General features: G+C 58.1%; 1 protein-coding gene across 1 annotated transcript in view; it reads right to left on the bottom strand.

The window, feature by feature from the left end:
- Positions 1 to 12316: 12316 nt before the first annotated feature.
- LOC116495362 (ankyrin repeat and fibronectin type-III domain-containing protein 1-like) overlaps positions 12317 to 15584 on the bottom strand; it is a 158174-nt gene continuing 154906 nt past the window's right edge. Inside the window, exons 21-23 of the mRNA XM_032197782.1 lie at positions 15176 to 15386; positions 14472 to 15103; positions 12317 to 12743 (exon numbers count right to left, since the gene is read on the bottom strand). Coding sequence (XP_032053673.1) covers positions 12456 to 12743; positions 14472 to 15103; positions 15176 to 15386 — 1131 coding nt within the window. The 3' untranslated portion in view covers positions 12317 to 12455. The remainder of the gene's footprint in view (positions 12744 to 14471; positions 15104 to 15175; positions 15387 to 15584) is intronic.

Here is a 15584-nt window from a genome sequence, read left to right on the forward strand (position 1 = left end):
GGCTCTTCTCCAGGCAGGGGGGAGCAGGGGAGCAGTCGGTCCCATTTGGCATCTATTAGACGGCCGGAATATCTCAGGGCATGGATGGAGGGACTTGCTCAGGGTCAGCAAACTGCCTAAATAAAGCACCGAGAGGCTTTCCTAAGCACTCACGTCAGCTCTGCTCCCCCTTCCCCGTGGGAGGCACTGAGATGTCTCCGCAAGGACCCTGCAGCCCCTGCTGGGGCTGTGGAGCTGGGGGCAGAGGATGCGTGCACGGTGCCGTGGAGGAGCAGGCAATGCAGTGCCAGGAGACACGTGCTGCCCGTGCATGGCACTCCCAGGGGCTGGGGTCCACTGGCAGATGTACCCAACCCCTCCGAGCCCCTCTGGTTGCCCCTGCTGAGGACACATCCTGCTCCAGATCTGCCGACTGTGCGCAAGGCAGGCTGAGCTCCTTCGTGCTCCTGCTCTGCGCAGCCAGAACCGTCTCCAGCAGCATCTCCCGCTACCCACGCTGCCCTCCAGAGAGGAGCCACGGCTTCACCCACGTCCTGCTTCCCTCCATGCCCCTCAAGCACGGTGGAGCTGGGCAGCTCCACGGTGGTGGAGCCAGGAGGGGCAGCCCAGGTGCCCGCTGAGGCGGGATGCTCGCTGGGGACCGGCGCAGAGTCACCTCGCGTGGAGGTGGCGGCTGGGAAGCGGTTAACGCTTTGGTTCTGGATTGATTTCTCCTGGAAGGAAGGAAGTGTCCTCACACAGAAAAAATGCAGAAATAACAGGGTTGGGGATTTTTTTTTTTTTTAAATAGCTATTCTCTTTTTCCAGCCATCTGTGCCATTTGCAGCTGATGGGAGGGGGGACGGTGCTGGATGGGGGGAATCATTTGGGTTTGAGACCAATATTGCATTTACAGTGTACAAAACAAGAGAGGACATCTGTCCCCAGTGGAGTATTACGCACAGATCTAGGATTTTAGCATTGCGCTCACGTCCAGTGCTATCATTACAGATGCACGGAGCAGAGATGGTCATGCACAACTCCGTGCTTCTTCCCCTTGCTTCTTCTTGACTGCAGTTGCCCTGTCGCCCCGTGCCCATGGGCTGCTCCAGATCCTTGAGCATTTTCCAACAGCCAACGTCCACTCATCTGCCTCTTCCCCTTCTTCCCCTGTTCCTTTTCCCGTGCATTAATGCTTCTGGGGAGCAGGCAGACGATGGCTGCTGCCTGCCCAAAGGCTGGTGCTTCACACCTCTGTGAAGCTGCTGGTGGAGAAGCCCTCCCTTGCAGCAGGAGGTTCTCCAGGACTCTTGCAGGAGCAGCCCTGAGCGTGCTGCTGTCCTTCAGCAGCCTTGGAGGCAGCACGGCAGGCAGCATCGCCCTACACCCGGCCACGCAGTGTGGTGCCTACCCTAGAGGGCACCCTCAGAGGTGGATGGCACGAGGCAGCCTCTTCCCCTTCTCCAACACTTAAATCATCCCTGCCCCTGGCCTGCAGCCCAGGCAGCATCAAGGCTGCTCAAAACCCCTCTTTAGCAAGCCTGCTCACTGGCTGTGCTCCCTGTTAGCAGCAGCCAGGTATTTCTGTCCCCAGCCAGGCACAAAACCCACCAGACGCATCTGCAGGCGCGGGGCTGAGTGCTCCACGAGCACCTCGGCAGAGACCTTGCTGGCTGGCGAGGAGCAGCCCTGAGGCTCCCTGGGGGGCCCTGCTCCACTTCTCCTGCCACAGTCTGGTCCGAATGGGAACGTGGCAGTGCTGGGATGAGGCTCCAGCAGGGATGTCCCTGGGCACGGTGCTGGTGCTGGCATGGGACGGGTCCCCATGAGCACCAAAGGGTGCACAGAGAGGACTGGGCGGGCTCCGACTGTGGGCAGTGCAGCCCTGCCAGATGCTTTTCAACAAAACCTTCAGCCTGCTGCTGGCTTTCCTTCTGGCACATCCCTCTCCTCCTCTCCTGGTTGTTTCTGACAGTGTGATCGCCCATGCAGGATTTTCAGTCGCCTGAGAAGGGCTGAAGCTGTTGGTGAATGCCGAACGGATGGAGATGCTGCTCTGAGGGCTTGGGCAAAACGCAAAATGCACTGGGGCAGGGTGAGGGCTTATGTGAGGAAGGGATGCGGGGAACGAGGCTCTGCTGAAGGGGCTCCAGGTCTGCTGCTCCTGCCCTTGGCCTTGGAGGGCAGGGAGGAGAGGTGTTGGATAAACCGTGCCGTTAGATGGACCACGGGGAATAGGAGGCAGAAGGGGGAACTGCGGGACCGGCGCAGCCCACGTGAAGTGCATCGCCTATACACAAAAAAGATTCACATGTGCCAGCTGTCTGCACTGCTCCAGAGATGGTGAAGGGGAGCAGAGGTGGTTAGGAGCAGAGACAGTGCTGGCACAGGGCACACAGCACCAGGAAAACCCGCTGCTGCCGCAGGGATGGGAAATCTCACCCGGCGGTTGTTGGAGCCCTCCAGGCAGCTGAGCTCTCCTCGCTTGCCCTGGGTCTCTGAGGGGGAAAAGCACCAGACTGGTGGCTAAGTCCTGTGATTTACAGCACATCTGATAGTCCTAGTCCATTAGCAAAACATGCAGTTGGCCATGAAAGGCACATCTGCCTATTTTAAAGACTATAGTAATGGTGAAAGCTCCGACACATGGATTTCTGTAAGAAAACTTGCACTGTAAACTGCATTCCAAAATGATGTCTTCCATCAAATTCAATGGGACAGTTATTGTATGGTAATTAAACACTACTGAACTATTCAACCATTGGATGGTGAATAGAGACCTGGTTGCAGAAAGCCACCCAAGCCTGCAGAACACCCACAGACTCCCACGGTGCCTGCTTTGGTCCTGAGCCTGTGATGGGCTCTGGCAGGGCTCTTGAGGGCCAAGTGCCCTGGTGGTGAGGGCACGGGGACGCCTGCACAGCCACAGCAGCTCTCCAGGTGGTGACATGACCGCAGGTGAAGTTTTCGTGGCCTTCCCCTGGAATTCAGCTGTCCGGAGGACAACGCATTCCTCCATGCACCCCTCACTCTTCCCGAGACCTCTTGGTTGCACTGCTTTGCACGGCTTTCTTTGCTTTTATTTACCTGGGTGACCTTACTTTGCTGTGTGTGGGGCCCTCCGAGAGATGCACGTCTCCACGTGTGCTGCAGATACCCAAAGACAGGACAAGGGGAGGCTGCGGTGGGGAGGGAGCGTGCTGCAGAGAGCGTTTGTGCCCGGCCCTGAGTCCAGCTCTTCGCACCCAAGCGCAGGCTGGCAGGGGCAGCGAGCCCGAGGTTCCTCGAAGGTTTCTTTATGAGCAGCCAGACCGAATGATAATGAAGTGGAGACACAGACAGGGCTGTTTCCAAATCTTCACTGGTGCATGACATTATAACCCAACCCGTTCCACCCAGCGCCTTGTCCAGGAGCTTTTGCACGCTCCAGCCCAGGACTGCCAAGCTCTCTGCACAAAGGCAGTGTGCTGATAAAGCCTGCGGACACTTTCAAGTCTGCTAAAAAGATGTTTTGAGGTGACAGATCTTAAGCTACACACAGAGCCGAGCGCTGCTCTGCTCTCCACACCCTTCCCCGCTGCCAGGGGAAAGCAGCCACTATCAGTGATAGCTGGATCCAATTTATTAGGCGCTTCGAGGAGACATTCATCAGGCAAGGAGATAAATAATCTTCAGATGGAACAATTAAATTTAATTGCCTGAAGATTATTTGTCTCCTTCCCTGATGATTGTCTCTGCTGAGCGCCTTATAAATTGGATCCAGCTATCAGCAATATTAACTGTGCTTCCCCTCAGCATTGGCCCAGCTGCCCAGACCAAAACACTGGGCTCAGAGGAAACTTTCACTGCTACATTGAACCCTTAATGCTCTCGGGTGTCTTTCGTTTTGTGGTGAGGCAGGCACTGCAGTCCAGGTTGCTGGCTGTGTCGGGCTGGGGGTGCTCCTTGGCCACATCCTGAGCTCAGCGGCGCTGCACGGGGGCTGCAGGTGCTGGCCCTGGGCTGGGGCTGGACCTGCAGCCTGGCGAGGGGCTGGAAACCTCCTGAGCCTTTCTGGTGCTCTTTCTGTAGGTCTACATGACAGCGGTTCCCTGCTGGGTAAGGGTGTTAGGAGGGACAGGGTGATCCCACAAGGATCCTACAAGACTTTGGTGAGCTGGGGCTTGCCGTGGCCGGAGGAGTGAAGAGCCCAGGTGGGGTTCACGGCGCACTGCAGAGCAGCACTGGTGCATGCAGGAACCTCCTTGAGCTGGCTGTGAGAAAAATGGTGATGGAGCCGTGTCTCCAAGGGTAGAGACCTCCAGAGTGCGTGTGGCCTCGCTGGTGCCTGCCCTGGTCAGCCTGCCAGCGAGGCAGCCAGCGAGTGTGGGAGCGCGGCACTTCCCAGCGAGGCGCAGTGAGGGTAGCCACCACAATCGTGCTACTCCAGGCCGGGACCAAAGCTGGAATCTCTTCAACAACCCAAGAGCCATCAACTCCCTCCTTTGAATGTGTCTGAAGTCTGGAAAATATCTTAAATATGGGAGAGGAAAGGGAGGGGTTTGATCCTCAGCTGGTGTAAATCAACGGAGCTTCATTGACGTTGTTGGACGATACTGAGACTCATGTCCTCTGACCCCAAAAATTTCTAGAGAGGGAGGTAATGACTTCAGAGCATTCCAGTGTTGCAAGAGATTGTCCTACAGCCCGGCAGAGGGGAGGCCACAGCTCCAGGGGCTGGGAAGCATGGGGCTAAGCGTCTCCACGAGGGAAGGGGAGAAAATCCCCAAGGCCCCCGGTGCTTGGTGCTCAGTGGAAGGCAGGCTGGAGAGCAGAGCAGCCGGGCTGTGGGACCACAGGGAGCTCTTCCTCCCGCACCTTTCTGTGTGTGCAAAGGCTCTGGGTGCGTGTTACCATGACGCCCTGCCTCAGCCCACCTCTGGACACGGGGAAGTCCTCCCATGTCAGCCCAGCAGAACCCAAACCCACCGGTGCCTCCCCGCACACGGTACCATGAGTGCTACCAGCGGCTCTCCCCACATCTCCCCTGCCTGCCTTGCGACGACCCAGGCTGTTGGTGACTGCCAAGAGCCACGGGCAACGTGACCCCCGGCTGCAACGTGCCCGCTCCTGCGACAGACGCGCCGTGTCCGGGCGTCCCTGCGCGAGGCAGTGCTCAGAGGTGCGGGCTGGGCGCCAGCGCCGCGCTCCTTCCTGCGCGGCGCAGAAGAGCCCCTGGAATCAACATGTTTACTGACAGGCTCCTGCTCTGCTGGCCTGGTTTTCTAAGGAAATGAAGCTTGTGCAATCACATTGTCTGGGGGTGTCTGTTCCTAATAACTTCTGAGTCCACCAGCCAATTCCGAGCCGATCTGACAGGGGGAGAGGTCTCAAAACGCTGCGTCCTCCCGAGCCCGCTGGCGAGCGGGGCCCAGGTACCTTAGGCAAGGCGAGGAACAGAAGCATCTTCTACTCGAGATCACAAAGGCAGGAAGCAAGGTCACGTTTGGCTGCCACGAGGCAACCCAAGGACCAGTTGGGAAGAGGACCTCCGCCAGCAGCGACCAGAGCTGGATGCGCCGTGGGCTGGGAGAAACATGCGTGTCCGGAAGGACGAGCGCTCCAGCTAAGCAGGGCCTGGCGCTGCCTGCAGTTAGCGCACGTCTGGGCAGGGAAGGACAGTGTCTGCAGCGAGCCATGGCTGCCAGAACGCGTGGAGCTGAGCGCTGAAACGCCTCCAGCTCCCCGAAGCGCCGGGGCTGCAGGATCCTCGGCCCGAGCACCCCGGTGGCGGAGGAAGCGCGCTGCCAGGAGCGGAGCAGGGTGGCGGGCACCTCGCCAGGTGGAGCACGACCTGCCACAGCCTCGTCCTGCCTCGGTCAGGGTGGGATCTGGGGACAGCAGCGCCTTCCTTCTCCTTGCATCGACGCTGGTTTAATTTGCTGAAGGCGTTCGATGGTGCACATGGTGTCTTGAGCTCAGCACTGCCAGTAATATGAGCTGAACAGAGCTGGAGAGGGCTTTTTTTTTTTCTTTTCTATTTTTTTTTAAGCGCCTATACAAACATGATTTGTTTTGTAATAACTCTTCTTCTGTTTTGTTTTGAAGGGGATGATGGCTCTGGGATCTGAGGGGCTGGGAGACAGCTCTGAGCAGCTCAAATTCCTCCCCACGTGCTATCAATTAACGTCTTCATTAAACACCCAGATCAAAGCCGCTTCCAGCCAGAGCATGACGGCGCAACAGAGCCCGGCTCTGTGAAGTCACCCACAATTGGTGACAAATTAAAAAAGGGCTTGGCTTGTCCTCTACCAGCTACACATGGAATGGGAGATAGCTGAGAACGGAGGGAGTGAATGTCTTCCCTTGGCTCCCCATCGCCGCTTGGACCAGAAAACAAGACCTAACCACGGTGCATGACAACAGAGCTGCTGCATGTGTGCTTGCTGAGAGCCACCATGGCCCAGCAGCCTGCTCAGGCCGCCTCTCTGGTGCTGCTGGTGCCCAGGGCACCTCTCCAGTTGAGCTGTCGAGACTTGACCTGGAGTTAACCTAGCAAAGCACGAGGGCTGGGAAAGTCATCTGGAAGAAAACAAGACCACAAAATTGTCCAGATGGATGTTTCCTAGAGGCTCTCCAACATGTTCTCTGCCTCTATTTTATTCCTTTACTTCTCTGTGGGCTTCCAGAGACCCTGACCCGCTGGCATCCCAGCTGCCATCCACACAACCCAAGCAGTGAGCGACCTGCTGCTTCATCCTGCTGGTGCTCCCCCCAGAGATGCTGGCCATGGCCGTGCTTGCCACCAGCTGCTGCAAGCTGCTGGTCCCCAGCTCTCAGCTCCTTCCTGGCTGTGCGTGGTGGGCTCTGGGGACCCAGAGGTGCTGGGTGGTATTGCCCACGTCTGTGTGGCACCCACCGATGCTGCCTGTGGGGCACAACAGCACAGTTCTCCATCTCATTCCTGTGCCCAAATGCATGCGGCGTTCGTGGCTGCCCTGCCTGATGCCACCCGAGGAAATTTGTCTTCAAAGATGCCAGGACCAGCAATTAATTGGTCATTTCCTGGATCCCTCAAGGTAAATTTTGGAGGCTTCAGCACCTGGCTTCAGCTCACTGGTGTCATTACAGGGCAAATTGTGTGGGCAGCGTGGAGCCGCAGCACACACAAAAGCATTGCCCTCATCTGAGCCGTGCTGCTGTAGGAGAGCCTCCAGCCGTGACCCGCCGAGCTTTGCATCGATGAGCGGCGCAGCAGGAGGCAGGGCTGCGTTTGGCCCTAACACAGAGAGATGAATGGAGCGTGCTGCTTGTGAGGGAGCAGGAACAGCAGTGCCGGGACCAGGAATAAGAGATAACATCTCCCCACACACTCCCCCACCACGACGCACAGTTGCAAACTGCAGCAGCCGCTGCTCGTCCTTCCCAGGACACCTCGCCCCTCTCGCCTCCTCCTCTGGGCTGCCTGGCTGGGAGCACACAGGACAGATTTCCAGGAGCTTGGCTGAAGCACCTAGCACATCTACCTTGCAGTTTCAAGGTGCTGTCAGAAGCCAGATGCCACATGGAGCACCAGGAATTGGCTGATGCCACGGTGATGGGCGACTGCGGGCAGCAGTGGCGGCTCTTTGTGCACTGCACTCTGCTGCGGTGCTTTGGGGCTCAGGGGCAGCAGGGATGTGGCTGGCTGTGGGAGCAGCACACACATCTACCACTGCCAGGGCAAAACAAGCCTCGGCAGTGAAGCCACCGTGCTGCCGTGATGCTGAAGCCAGCCCCAGCCCTGCTGCAGCGGGACGGGCACGGCACCGCTCACCGTAGGACGCTCCGCTCCAGCGGTGCTGTGATGAGCCTAGGAAAGTGGTCCAGCAGCTCAACCACAGCCAGTGAAGAGCAAAACCGTCCTCTTGTTGCTATCTTAATTCACAGACCAAATCAAACTTCTTCAGGACAAGTACGTCTGCATCTCTTCGAAGCCTGAGTCAGCAAAATGCACGCTCAGCCCTAAATGTGTGGTTTTTGGTCTATCGGATTAAGCTGGGGCTCGAGGCAAAACCATAGAAAAAAAAGTTGTTACGACACATCATCTGCTGGGTTGTTCTTTTTTCTTCCCACTAAAAACACCATTTTAGCCACAATATAAACGTTCATAAAGGATTGTTGGTTTCAACAAATGGTATCTTCCAAAATTCTTGAGTTAGAACAAACTTGTAAATACTCACACTGTCCTGCCCATCTGTTTTTTTTTGTTTGTTTGTTTTTTCTTTTGAAGGTGAATGTTACTTTCTCTAAGAAGTCTTTTTATTTATTTTTTTCTTTCTTTCTTTCGAGTGGGAAATCAAATCAAATCAAATAAAGCACTCTTTTCCTCATGAGTTTTTTACCTTTGTGCTTTTGGTTCCTGTTTTCGTGAGGTTTTATTTTCCAAGTCGCTTAGGGAACAGACCACTTCCCTGCATCCCGGGAGTCTTCACGGGGTGGAAAGATCTGTTTGCTGCCCAGTCTTTAGGTGGGTTTGAAGAACCAGAAATCCTAGACACACTGAAGTCAGCCGGGGCTTTCCGATGGTGCTAACGCCACCAGGACTCCCATCTCCTCCCTTCCAAGTGTCCTCGTGGTTGGGAAATTACAATCTTGGTCTGAAACCTGCATTGTCCAGCCCGGTTCCACATGGGAAGTGGCTCTGCCCACAGCGTACAGAGTACACCAGTGTGTGGCTTCCCGCAGAAACCTGGGCTGTCTGGGGAACGGCGAGCCCCTGGCCAGCAGGGCTTTGCTCGGCGTGGCTGCGTCCTCAGCGGGCATCTGTGCTGGGGACGGAAAGTGTGGGCACGCGGCAGCCCCCTGACTCAGCCTGCACAAATCCCATCACACCACAGTTCAGTTACAAGGCGATGCTATTTATAAGCTACCTGGGTAAACAGTCCGCGCGACTACACAGTAATTGCACAGAGTTCCTACAGATGATAGAGCGGTAATTAACTTAGTAATTGCGTGTGCCAGAATAACCCTGGAACTTCCCCTCTCCTTTGGATGCCTGGCACGGCTCTCGCGCGCTTTTCTCGCCTCCTGTTTGAGGGAGCTGGAAGAAAGGCTTCCACTGACTTCAGCACATCTTGGAGCAGGCTCAGAGCATCCCCCATCTGTGGAAACTGCAGCTGCTTGAACAGAAAGGGTAACTCCTCAGCTTTCCCCAGTAACCAGCACTAAGGCAAGAAATTCTACAGCAGGGACGCAAGAGAGAAGTGTCCCAGGGAAAATAAACAAAAAGCAAACAAACAAAACAAAGCAAAACAAAAAAACACGTCTCAGGCTCAGCCAAACCTCGGGAAACACAAAGCTGGATTTGTTTGAGCAACTCCCTTTGGATGGGAGAAAAGAAATGCAGATGCTTCAGAACTGATGCCAACAAGCTCCTGATTTGGGGGAGGAAACACAGAGTGTCACAATTTAGGTTTACTTCTGTGAATCCATACAGCGTGAGCAAAATACCACGGCGTGGTGGCTCTTCTGGCGATATAAATTCACGCAGTCCCGTTAACCTTCCTGGAACTCCGCCAGTTTTCTCCTCTCAGCTCCTGGACCTGGGCCTACCTCCAGGTGGAGCGAGCAGAAGACCTGGTCGCTGGACGGGACAAGCCGATGCGTGCCTCTCGCTGTCACACAATGATCCGCTTTCAAACACTGCTCCTGATGGAAATTATGTCGACAGAGACAAAAAAAACGCCCTCACCAAGCACACAGTGTTCTGCAGCGGCATCTTTTGGTGCTCCCAGTGCCTGGAAGAGGAGCGCCTGTCCCCGCCGAGGGGAGCGGCCGCAGCCCCCAGGGTAGGGAGAAAACGCAGCTCCTGCTGCTGCTCTCGGGCCCTGCCACGTCCATGCTGATGCTGGGGTCAGGAGAAGCCCCAGACCAGTTGGTTTGCTGTTGGTTTAACAGCAGGGGACGAGCGGTGCTGCCAAAGCAAAGCGTTTTCTACTGGGTTTGGGTTCGTGCACAACGGGCTGCTCGTGAGGTCTCCCAGTTCCCCGTGCTCGCGGTTTCTCCCGGTTCCCCAGATCAGCGCTGCTCACATCTGCCCTCCCATGGATGAGATATTCAGGGATGCTCCAGCCACCAGGACTCGGGGTTGGCTGTGTGAGGTACGCACACATGTGTGTGGATGGCCCCAGTGCGGGGTTTGTGTGTGGTGGAGGCTTTCGCCTGGGCTCAGGTAGGAGTGGGGCACGCAGGTGGATGTCCGAGCCACTGGGCAGGGTGATGTTTGCTCTGGGATGTTGCAGTGCCCACAGCAGGCAGAGCTGGGGACATGGCACTGCAGGGATGGGGGTGTCTGCGCCCAGAGACACCGGTCTGCACCAGCACAGTCCCCCTGAGCTCCTCCTGGACTCCAGCTTCCTTTTCTCATTAAAATACTGGGGAAAAAGGGACTGCTACAAGCACAATGACGCCTCTCCCAGCTCTGCTGTTTCCTAGTACCAGGAGACAGCAGGGCTGAGGCCAGGTGCTCTGGGGACCTGCCTCCACGACACGCGTGACAGCATGGACGTGAGGGAAAGCCCCTTTGCCAAACTGCTGTCACCAGTGCCACTAGCCCTAAGTGAGAGGACAATACCTGCCCCACCTGTCCCAGAGCCTCAGTGCCCCTTCTTGCCATGAGCTGCTGAGCCCCAGGGCTGTGTTTCAACAGTAAGAGACCATCCTGCATGTGCAACAACCTTCCAAAGGGGGACCACCGACCTCTGCACACACGGCTCCCGGCTCCACGCGGCTTCCAGCAGCCACACGGGCACCCCACGGCCGCACACAGAGCCCGCCTGGTGTCTGCTCCCACTCCTTGGCCGCGGGGAAGGGCAGGACAGAAGGCTTCAGGACCTGGAAAGAAAACATCGGGATGTGCCCACGGAGCCACTCAGGAAGAGATGAGGTGGACACGGCCCTGCCCTAACACTGGGCGCAGGCTGTGACTCGCAGGAGTTGTCCACCAGTCGGAGGTGCCACCAGGGGATGCATGTGGCCAGGCCGATGTGGGGTGTCACAGGCCCATGCTGGCTCCTCACCATGTGGCGTGGCATGGTGTGGCCGACCCAGTGAGGCCTGGAGAAGGGGAACCTCACCTGCGAGGGGTGCCGGCCCCGTGCCTTGTGCGCTGCCTCTCTGAAAGCACTTGTGGCAGCTGCAAGGCAGCTCCAGCCACCTTCCATGCTCTTCTCCAGGTGCTTGTCTCTCAGAGGAGGCTGCAGGACAGGAGCAGGGTGTGTAACTGCACATCTGCGGGTGCTCGGGCCCTGCAGCCACCAGGTTTCCAGCACCTGAAGGTGACAGATCGCTGCCTTCAACTTGCCTGTTCCTCTCACACACGGGGTGTGTGTGTGTGTTAACACAAACCTCTGCTGGGTCGAGAGCATCCCGTTAACCACTCCTGGGAAAGGCAGGCCCAGGCACTGAAAGTAGGGATAATTTGGGGGACGTGGGTTAAGGACAGAGGCCCTGCTCATCAGGCCGCGAGAAGGAAGAGAGCAATACACGGTCAGCAGCAGTCATCTTTACTATGGACCACAGGATCAGAAAAATAACCTTGTGAACAAGAGACCTAGTTGCTAACAAAGTGTCATGCTGTAGGACATACAAGAGAGGCCACTCACAATCACCAGAACAAAACAGCAACCGAGGAGGAAAGGGAATCCCAAGGTGGTGCTGGGTGTGCTGCAGCAGATGCCCTATAGCAAACCTCTAGTGGTGGTGTCAGCACAGCTGCGTACACGTGCATGTGAGTGGGGGGCTGTTGGCGTGGCTTCCTTTTGCCTCTAAAACAAGAAAAAGGGTCTTCACCTCCTATACAACTCCAGTGTCTCTAGCACAATTATTTTTTTTTTTTCCAGAAAACAAAACAAAACAAAACAAAACACATTCTGTTCTGAGAACTATGTGCAAGAACTGTTTCTCCAGGTACAGTGAAACGAGGACGGATAGGGAACACCCTTCTCAGTGCTGTCCTTGTGCATCATGCCCTCTCCTCATCGACACCGCGACTCTAGCCAGCAATCCTCCGTGGCTCTTCCTTCACTAAATCCCAGACAAGGATTTTCAGAAAAAGAAAGGAAAAAAAAAAAAAAAAGAGTATTGCTGCTCCTTCGTGTAATATTTTTTCCTCTCTCTCCCCCCCCCTTTCCCCTTAAAAATGTTTGCTTTCAAAAATTCCATTCCTGCAAGGATTCCTCCCAAGCTCTGAGGTCTCCGCGCTCCACCCTCATCTTCTGCAGTCAGAAAAACCGAGTCTCGACGTCTCTTTGGTTAAAAAAAAAAAAAAAAAAAAAAAAAAAAAACCAAAAAAAAAAAAAAACCAACAAAACCCAACACAAACAAGTAACACACAGCCCGGTATGATCCCATTCCACCCCGCGGACGCCTGATGAGAGGGTGTCTGTGGAAGAAGGAAGCATCAGAGACGCGCTGTCTGCCGCAGGGCCGAGGCCCCCGCGCCGCCGCCGCTCCTCTCATACGGTGGTGGCGGGCCCGAACTGCAGCACCAGGGGCGACGTCTCCTTGATGCGGACGAAGAAGCGCCCCTCGGGCCGGGCGGCGTGCAGGGCCAGGGGCAGGAAGTCATCGGGCAGCCACCGCTCGCTCTCCTCGGAGGCGAACACCAGTCCGAAGTGCTCCAGCTGCTCCTCGCCGTAGCAGAAGGCGGCCGAGCCGCCCAGCACGCCGCGGGAGACGTCGTTCATCTCCAGCACCACCAGCTTCACCACCTCCCCGGCCGACGTCTGGCTGGTGATGTGCAGCTGCGGAGAGACAAAGGTGGGAGAGACGGGCGGTCAGGGGGGGACGAGGAAGGCCAGGGGCAGCGGCCGCCCTCTGCAAGCTGTCGGGGGGCAGGAACGGCCCCAACGAGGTGCCCGGGGACACGCGGCACGCCGGGGCGCAGCTCCTGCACTTCTCTCTCCCTGGCTGCACCCTCCATCCTCATCCTCACAGCTCAGCGTGGCTGTCCTGCCTGCCACCTACGGCTCGCCCGCGCTGTCCCGTGCCTGCGGCTTGCGAGGGCTGCATGGTCTGAGCCCTGCTCCTGCCAGCTCAGAGGTGTCAAAGCCCCTCCTGCGAGCAGCACCCAGGCCCCCAGCACCACAGCACCACAGCCGCCCTGGTGCTGAGCTCCTTGGGAAGCGGGGCTCAAGTTAATCCCCTCGGAGAGCACCCGGGGGGCTCTGCCCACCAGCTCTCCTCACCCTCCCTCACCGCTTTGCTGAGGATTGCCCTCTGAATCCCGAGGCAGGACGAGAGCACCAGGACCGCCGGGCTCTGGCTGCCAGCGGCCGTCAGGAGCCTGATCCTTCCCTTCAAAGGCCCTCAGCCGGGCAAGGCGACGGTTTCCTTTGGCACATCCGTGAGGGCCTGCGGAGCGCCGCGGGCAGTGCCCCGGCAGGGTGGTCCAAGCCCTCGGCCCACGTGAAGCCTGCCAGCTCCGAACAATCATCATGGGGCTCAGCTGATTTACGCCAGCCGAGGAGCCTTTCCTTTGAACTCGGTTCTTCGAGGAGAACATCGTAAAACGCTTTCAAGCAGGCATGTCCCGAGCTTTGCAACTTCAAAAGCCACGTGGGCAGCCCGCCAGGAACCCAGGGCTGCACTTCAGTTGCATAGAAATCTATGGTAATTTCTCAAATGGAAAATAAATACTGCGAGTCAGATTTCCCTCTGCTTCTAACATCCCTGCTGGGTGAAGAGAAACTGGCTATCAAAACTGCCTGGCAATAAACCTCCAGCCCTGCAGCCTGCTCCTTCCTGCACCCTTTTGCAGACGAGCCGCACCCGGGCTGCTTCGTGAGCCATGGCACCGGGAATTTCACCAGGGAAGCTTCAAGAGGGGAAGGACTTGGTGGCTGGAAGCAGAGGAGGTGGCAGAGCACAGAGGGGACCTGCCTGGGCTGCGTGCCCGCGGGCTCCAATGGGTGCAGGCAGCCTGGAGCTTTGGGAGCCAGCTCAGCTCCAAAGCCCTGCCACAGCCAGGGAGGGAGCAGAGAGGACCCACGGGGGGCTCGCGGGCCCCGGTGCCCCCGGTGAGGAGGCAGCTCTGTCTGCCCCTTCCAAGGGCTGAGGCAAGCTGCCCTCTGCTCCCTTCCCCATCCATGTGCACGTGGCTGCAGGGAGGGGAGCAGAGACCACGGAGCTGAGGCTGGTGACCCCGGATGGCACTAAGCAGTCAGGCTGAGTGCCAAACCCCAACCCTGCCTTCTGTCCTCAGAACACCCTGCTGGCTAAGCTGGTGGCCCCATCCCGGCCCCTGAGCAGCAGAGACCGGCACATGGGCTGAGCTGCAGGGGACGTGGGGTCCCCCGTGCTGTGCTGAGGGCACAGGGACACGGGACTGCAGCGCTGGGGGTGTCCTGGGGACCTGCCCCTCAGCATGGCAAGGATGGAGACGGCAGAGCCAGGAGAGGGCCACGCAAGCCTGCAGTGCCTGCCTCCCCCGTCCTGGCAGCCGCACCGCTGCCTTTAGTAGGCTCCAGTACCTTGACACTGGTCTCTTTGGAGAGTCCGGTTTCGTACTGAGGGCAGACCCGCAAGGTGACAGAGCCCGGCTTCTTCCCGCGGTCGGCCAAGCACCCGGGCTGCTCCAGTGGCTCCTGGCAGCTCGGAGTCCACTCCGCCGAGCGCGTCCGGCCGCGCTCGGGGCTGGGTGCGGAGCCAGTCCCCATCCTGAGCTGGCCGCCGTGGCCCCCGGGGGTCCTGCTCTCCGTCGGGGAGCTGTCGACGGAGCCGGGGCAGGACTTTCTGGCCACCGGGCAGAGGGGCTTGGGGAAGTCCAGGCTGCTGGTTCGCACGCAGTACGCCTGCCGCTTCTCCGTGATGCGCAGCAGCTCGATCTGCCGGCTGGGCAGGACGAAGTCGCTGTCGTAGAGCTCGGGGGGCGGCCGGGGCTCCGGCGGGGGCAGCGGCACCGGCTGGAGCTCGTGGCTCTGCAGGACGTCCGGGGCGCTGTCCCGCAGGCTGCGGGGCGCCCTCCTGCCGCAGCACTCGGGCCCCGAGGAGGAGGACACCAGGTCGAGCTCCTTCGGGCTCTGCGCCCTGCTGGAGTCGTAGTCGCTGTCGGTGGCCAGGAACACCTCGGAGGAGCCCTCCTCGTCCGACAGCCCGTGCAGGTCTGCAAGGGAAGCAAAGAGGTCGTCGGCTTGGCGTGAGGGGGAGCGGGAGCTGCGCAAAGCCGGGCCCTTACCGGAGTTGAGCTTACGGCTGGTCTCTGGGGAGGGCGCCGGGGAGGGAAGGAAGTCGAGGTGGGACGAGGAGGATTGGGTCTTCTCCTTCATGGCACTGCTGGAGGTGCTGAGGAACCCGCTGAGGGACACCCCACAGGACGGCTGCTTGTACCGGGCGTGCTGCAGGGCATCCATAATCCAGCGCATCTCGCGCCATATCTCCTCCATTTGCTGCCAGAAGTGGAAATAAAGGATCCCTTTCAGAAAGCAAACAGCCACCATGAAAAAATCCCCCAATGAAACCCGGCCTCTCCCCACACACCTTTCCCAAGAGGCAAAAGCTCAGGGGAACCCCCCCCCCCGGAGCGTGGAAACCCCCGGCAGTGCTTTACAAACCTTTAACGAAGGGATCGCAGCGAGATGCTGCCA

This window comes from Aythya fuligula, chromosome 15, assembly GCF_009819795.1.
Source record: "Aythya fuligula isolate bAytFul2 chromosome 15, bAytFul2.pri, whole genome shotgun sequence".
NCBI classification, from domain to species: domain Eukaryota; kingdom Metazoa; phylum Chordata; class Aves; order Anseriformes; family Anatidae; genus Aythya; species Aythya fuligula.